Source organism: Penaeus chinensis, chromosome 6, assembly GCF_019202785.1.
Source record: "Penaeus chinensis breed Huanghai No. 1 chromosome 6, ASM1920278v2, whole genome shotgun sequence".
Taxonomy (NCBI): domain Eukaryota; kingdom Metazoa; phylum Arthropoda; class Malacostraca; order Decapoda; family Penaeidae; genus Penaeus; species Penaeus chinensis.
The window spans coordinates 36,743,796-36,751,295 of NC_061824.1; the positions used below are offsets into that span (position 1 = coordinate 36,743,796).

The following is a 7,500-nucleotide window of genomic DNA, read 5'->3' on the forward strand; positions in this document are numbered from 1 at the left end:
GGAGAGGGAGGAGAGGAGAGGGAGGAGAGGGAGGAGAGAGGGAGAGGGAGCGAGAGAGGAGGAAAACGGAGAGGGAGGGAAAGAGGGAGAGGGAGGAGAGGAAGGGAGAGAGGGGGAAAGAGGAGAAGGAGGGAGAGAGCAAGAGAGAGGAGAGGGAGCGAGAGAGGGAGAGAGAGAAGAGGGAGCGAGGGAGGAGAAGGAGTGAGAAAAGGAGGGAGAGAGGGGGAAAGAGGAGAGGGAGGGAGAGCGATGGGTATTTGGGTGGAGGTAGTGGTGGGTATTGGGTGGGAGGGATGGGCGGATGGGGGACGGGAGGGGGTAGTGGGGATATTTGAAGGGGGAAGGGAGGGTAGAGGAGGTACTGAGTGGGGAAGGAGGGGGGGGGGGTACTGTGGGAGATACAGAAGGGACAGAGGGGGAGACAGGGAGGCAAGGAGTAGGGTAGGGTAGTAGGGGTTGGGTAGAGGGGGGCATGGCAAGAAGTTTGATGGTCCGAGTCCTCGATATAGACCAGGGAAGCTGCAGGATGCTGTGTACGTGGGATGAACAGATGGTGAGAGGACTCAGGACACTTGCAGAAAGGAGTCCTGTGTCTTGCCAGCATCGTTTCTGCCGACTTTTCTCTGAGATTTTAAAGAAAATTATTTAAAATTTGAGCATAAATAGGAATAGCATTGTCTGTACTTGATATATCATTATATATATATATATATATATATATATATATATATATATATATATATATATATATATATATATATATATATATATATCTATATATATATATATATATATATACATATATATATACACATTATATATATACATATATATACACATTATCTATATATATATATATATATATATATATATATATATATATATATATATATATATATATATATATATATATATATATATATATATATATACATATATATATATATATATATATATATATATATATATATATATATATGTATGTATATATATATATATATATATATATATATATATATATATATAAATATATATATACATACAGACGCACACACACACACATACAGACACACCCACCCCCACACACACACACACACACACACACACACACACACACACACACACACACACGCACAGACACAGATAGAGAGAGAGAAAGAGACAGACAGAAAGACAAACAGACGGACGTTCAGACAGACAGACGTAGAGAAACTAAAGACAGACACCGAAAAAATGAGACAGCAAAAAAGATTTCTACTCCTGTATGTGTGCTAGTCACTCTCCCTTCGCCTTTTTCGCCAGCTCTTTCTCTTCCCTGCCGTAAAAGCGGAGTCGAGACAATAAACAATGGCTCACTTGACCAGCTGAGTCTGAATTTTTTTGCCCCGAAACGAAATCAATGGAGTCACCCCTTAAGAGAGTAAATGCCAATCGTTCTAACGTCGTTTTCTTCGACCCTCTCTCTCTCTCTCTCACTCTCTCTCTCTCTCTCTCTCTCTCTCTCTCTCTCTCTCTCTCTCTCTCTCTCTATCTATCTCTCTCTCTCTCTCTCTCTCTCTCATCAATTTAACTGTATATATCAGTTTATCTCTCTTTCTCTAATTCTCTCTCTCTCTCTCTCTCTCTCTCTCTCTCTCTCTCTCTCTCTCTCTCTCTCTCTCTCTCTCTCTCTCTCTCTCTCTCTCTCTCTCTCTCTCTCGGTGTATTTCGGGCAAGGTATAGCTTGGAAGGAAAACTGAGAGTGGGTTGGTGGGTAGGGAAGGGAAGGGGGGGGGGGGGGAGAGGGGGAGGTGAAGGGAAAGGAAAATTGAGTGAAGATGAGTGGTAAGAAAGGTGAAGAAGAGAAGGAAGTTGGAGAGAGAGAAAAAAAAAGAGAAGAGGAAGAGGGGGAGAAGAGATGAAGAAAATGAGGGTTGAGGAAATGTAAAAAGGGAAGATATTTAGGAAAGGAAGAAGGAGAAAGAGAGGGCGAGAGGAAAGGAAGGAAGGAAAAGAGAGAGTAAAAGAGGAAGATGTAGAGGAGGAGAGAAGGTGGGGAAGGAATAGAGAGAAAAGATAACGGAAGAAATAGAGAATAGAGATGAACTGGGAACAAAAATATATATGAGAAAAGAAAAGAGACAGGAAAAGTGAATGAACAGAAAGAAGGAAAATAAAAGAATGGATGAGAGAGAATACAAAAGAAAAAAAAAATGAAAAAAAAAATAAACAGAAGAAAACCGATCCAGAGTAAATGTAAAGTTTTAAGTAACATGATTAGAACTAATTAAACTTTCCTTTTTTTTTACTGAGATTTGATATAAGGGGGAGGGGGGGGGGGGTAAAAGAGGAGGTGGGTGGGAGAGAGAGAGAAAAAAAAAAGATGTACCTGGGAAGAGAAAGACGAAGGAACAAGGAGAAGGGTACCAAGAGGGTGGTTAAGAGAGTACCAGGATGGAAAAAATACTAGGGAAAAGGCCAAGGATACCAGATAGCTGAAGTGGGTACCAGGATGAAGAAAACTGCAAAGAAGAATAACGATACCAGGAGGAGAAAGATACCAAGGATAGTCAAGGGTACCACAAAAGGGGGATACCACAAGGGAGGAAAAAAGTACTAGATAGGAGGGAGGGGGGGGTAAGGATATCAGGGAGGGGAGGGGGGGGGTAAGGATATCAGGGAGGGGAGGGGGGGGGTAAGGATATCACAGAGGGGAGGGGGGGGTAAGGATATCACAGAGGGGAGGGGGGGGTAAGGATATCACAGAGGGGAGGGGGGGGTAAGGATATCACAGAGGGGAGGGGGGGGGTAAGGATATCACAGAGGGGAGGGGGTATGTGGGTACGAGGGAGGGGTTAAGGGGGGGGGGGGAGTCACAAATTCCCTCGGGCCTCGCTACAACACCCACGACGAAGGGCCGACGCGGAGGCTATCGGTGAGAAAATTAAATTCAGTGGACTGATTCCCTCGGGGGCGATGTTCACACGGGTCTGGTTGACGTGCCCTTCCCCCCCCCCCCCCCCCTCCCTCTCTCTCTCTCTCTCTCTCTCTCTCTCTCTCTCTCTCTCTCTCTCTCTCTCTCTCTCTCTCTCTCTCTCTCTCTCTCTCTCTCTCTCTCTCTCTCTCTCTCTCTCTCTCTCTCTCTCTCTCTCTCTCTCTCTCTCTCTCTCTCTATCTATCTTTTTCTCTTCTCTCTCTCTCTCTCTCTCTCTCTCTCTCTCTCTCTCTCTCTCTCTCTCTCTCTCTCTCTCTCTCTCTCTCTCTCTCTCTCTCTCTCTCTCTCCCTCTCTCTCGAATTCTATCGCTCTCTATCTGTCTATCAATCTATCTATTTATCTCTATCTATCCATCTATCTTTTTATCTCTCTCTCTTTTTCTCTCTCTCTATCTCTCTCTCTCAATCTATCTATCTATCTATCTCTATCTCTGTCTCTATCAATCTATCTATGTATCTATCTCTATCTCTGTCTGTCTCTGTCTCTCTCTTTTCTCTCTCTACATTCCTCCCTCCCCCCCTTCCCCTCCCTCTATCTCTCTTTCAGTCTAAGGGAGTGATTGCATGCAAGGAAAGGGTCAGAGGGGTTTATCAGGAGGGGGGGTAGGAGGGGGGGAAGAGAGACTAAAGGGGAAAATCTGTGACGTTTATTTGCAATAATCTTTTTTTTCAGGTGTTTGTTTATTTATCAGTGAGAGATTAGCGAAGGGAATCAATTGGATCTAGTCTAAAACAAAAACAAAAAACAGTTAGATTTCATAAAATACGACACGATTGAAAAATTATTATATATAGTACAATATTGTAATTTGACTTTATTTGATATTTTGATTGTACAGTTTTCATGAATACAATTTTTATACAGTCGCCAATTACAGAAACTATCGCATGTCTAATGCAGATTAATGAAATCACTGCAACTTCAATTAACTGTTATGCAAATTAAATAGAGAGAAAATTGTGTTATTCTGTATACATATTGTTTACGTACGCCGAAGGAGGAATAAAAGAAGGGAAGAGAGAAGAGAGAGAGAAAGAGAGAGAGAGAAGCGAAGAGAAGAGAAGAGAAGAGAGGGAGAGAGAGAGGGAGAGAGAGAAGAGAGAGAGAGAGAGAGAAAGAGAAAGAGAGACATAGAGAGACAGAGAGAGAGAGAAAGAGAGAGAGAGAGAGAGTGAGGGAGAGAGAGAAATGTAGAGAGAGAGAAGAGAAGAGAAGAGAAGAGAGAAAGAGAAAGAGAAAGAGAGACAGAGAGAGAGATAACATTAGTAAAAGTCAAAAAAAGTAAGTGATGCAAAGGAATGGATAGGAATAAATGAGTGAATTAAACCTGTCAGGGAAAGAAGTAGGACATGATCGTAATATCTATATAAATTGAATCAATGACAACAATAATAATGATGATAACGAGATCTGTGATAATGATACTATTAATCATAATCATAATGATAATAAAATAGAAAATAACGATGATGTTAATAATAACAATGATGTTAACAATAATTATGAAAATTGTAATAATGACACTAGTAATGATAACAATAATGATGATGATAACAATTCAATAACAATCTAATAACATTTTTTTTAATGAGACGATAGTAGAAAAGGTAATTGTAGTAATGATAATGAGATAAATAAAAGTATTCATGATAATGATAATATGAGAAATAAAAGTACTAATAATAATGGTATTCAAGTAAATAAAAAGACAAAACATTAAACAGTAAAAAAAAACAAACACAGTCGCATCCCCAAATAATAATGATAATGATAAATAATAGTGATAATGATAAAGTTATTAATAATAATGATAAGGACAGAAATAAAATCATTAATGTAATGACATTCAAGTTAAAAGATAATAATAAGATTGATGATTAGACAGTTGAAAAAAAAAAAAATCTTTACTATGACAGTTGTAGCGGGGCGTAGACCAAGTAGATTTTTATGTATCTGGTTGAGTTCGGGCTCGACCGAGAATAAGAATAAAACTATTCAGGAAAAGATTCGTCTGCAGTGAACAGATGTAAGGTTCCAGGCCTACGTCACGCTGCCACCACCCGATTAGTAGGTTCGGGAACCATGTGTGTTGTGTATGGGGGTGTGAATGTTGTATGAGAAGAGGGTGGAAGGAAAATACAGAATGTGTGTGCTGAATGTTGGATGTGTAAGTGTGTAAATGTGAAAAGGGAGATAGCGTAGGCTGAGCGTCTGCGTGGATGTGTATGGAAGAAAAAGCAAGATCATAGAATTCTTCCTCTTCCCTTCGGATTGAGCATCCACCTGCTGGAAGTGGGAACCCAGGTGTAGCAAAGTTATGATCTATTCTAGAATATCAGCTTAATATAATCTGATTCATCTAGCCTTTTTACAGTCTTTCAGGGTTGCGAGATAGAGTAACCAGCAATGTGCTGTTTAGGAGACCCAAATCCAAGAACGTTAAGCATTCAGCTTTAGTCAAAACCAGAACTTAACACAGATGTCATTTGTTTTCCTGACTGGGACTGAGTAAAAGTTCTATGACGGTATGATATTTATTTGACAGGTTACACTCTTTAAGGAGGTCTACAAGTAATTCAGTCATGAGAAATTTTGATAGTTGCGTACATCACCAATTTAATCACAGCGGGGGTGATGTACGTGGAAATCAACACCAGATGTAAAAACAAAATTACTCACGAACATTTACCCCTAAGTTGGCGTCCCAACTCTATAAGTATTTTTAAACAGAGTGTAAGCACAAACAAATACACCAAACACTAATTCAAACAAATTGATTTCCAACCCAGAATGGAGATTAACAAACAAACAAAAAAAAATTATATATATAGTGCTGAGGAACTCTGAATAAAAACACTTGTGTAGTTAACGAGATAAAAACTTGTACGAAGAAATTTACTTAGCGGCGGAAGCCAAGTAAAACAATAAAACACCAAAAGGTCATATCACGAAGACTGCCTGAACACCCACAAGGACAGGCAGGAATCGACCAAGGCAAAGTAAAAACAATAAACAAAAGAACGGCAAAGATAAGCGGAAACGGCCCTTAAAATACGGGCGAGAATGTGGAAGATCTTTCTCCCAGGAGGTACGGATCCTCAAGCTGGGGGAAAGGAAAAAGAACAAAGAAACAACCAATCGGTAAAACAACAACAAAAAACTAAGTAATAACTCAGCTTAAATTAGGAAATGGCACACTGGAGGTACGGATCCTCAAGCAGTGTCCCTTCTATGTGAGTGGTCCTTTGTATGCTCTGACCCTTTGTGCGATCAAAGGGCTGCTTTGGGTTTTCGTGGAAGAGAGTGCACCCTGCAAATAGTAATGCAGTATGACACACGCCAAAGTCCAACAGAGACCAGGTGTCTTTTACACACAACCATTAAATACTTATCTTGCAAAACACGGATTCGTCAACCCTGGCGCGAAGCGAGGTAAATCCACAGCAAGGTAAATCCAAAGCGAGCACAATACCGGGAGCGGAACCACTGTCCAGCATAGAAGTCAGGACCGAACTGTCTTCCCCATAAGCATGGCGCGAAAAAGAAGAAGCTAGGCAAAGCTTCGGAAGACCAACCCGATAGTTCGGTAGTCCAAAGGACCCGAACTACCATGAAAAGAGAGAGGGGGAGAAAAACAAACAGCCAAAATACGTAACAACCATTACTCTCTTCAGGGGTTATATTGACACTTTGGAAGCGTCGCCAAAGAGATAGAATATTAAAACAATAATAATAAAGGAAAGAATACATAGGAAAACTAGCAATGTACAATATGCGTGGAAATTATGCATTTGGGGCTGTAACTCTCTACGGTATTGGACTTAGAAAATAAATAAATCTCTATTTTTTTTCTCGGAGACTTCAACGCCATCCAAGTAACGAGACTTGGTTTAAAATACGTTCTTTGGTTATTTTTATAACCATGTTCACATTAGTTCGTAACACTGTCTTTGGCGGCTCGTATGGCTTTGGTCACGGCTTATGAAGTCGCACTAGAATCACGTGGGCGAGGCGTAAATGGCGGGTGAAGCACCAGCCTCGTGCGGGTGCACAGCGAGTGCGCCCGCATCGTCGGTGGAAGCGGAGCCCGGGACGTTTCATCCCAGTCAATGGCAGCATCGTAGAGTTCCCCACGTCCTTTGTTCCGTGGTAGAGGAGGCAGGCATGTGGCCTTAACCACTCGGCGCCCGAGGACGATGTCTGTCCAGGCGAGATCGACCTTAGAGTCGGCGAGTGCGCAGCCGTACACTACAACACTCATAATGATAATGATAAGATTATCAATAATAATGATAGTCACAGAAATAAAAATATTAATGATAATGATACTCAAGTAAAAAAAAAAGAAAAAGAAAGAAGAAGAATGATAATTATAATAATAATAACAATAATAGTAATAATAATAATAACAAGAACATTTAGACGTTGAAAAATAAAATCAATAACATGACACAGTCGCTCCCCAAAAAATCGCGAGGAAGGACGAGCTCGTTTTCCCTTCAGTACCTTTGGGTTTGCCTGGACG

The 7,500-nt window shown here is 40.7% G+C and overlaps 1 protein-coding gene across 1 annotated transcript in view; it reads right to left on the reverse strand.

Moving 5' to 3' along the window:
* LOC125026262 (lysine-rich arabinogalactan protein 19-like) overlaps nucleotides 1–7,500 on the reverse strand; it is an 11,534-nt gene that overhangs the window by 186 nt on the left and 3,848 nt on the right. Inside the window, exon 3 of the mRNA XM_047614565.1 lies at nucleotides 391–623. Coding sequence (XP_047470521.1) covers nucleotides 391–623 — 233 coding nt within the window. The remainder of the gene's footprint in view (nucleotides 1–390; nucleotides 624–7,500) is intronic.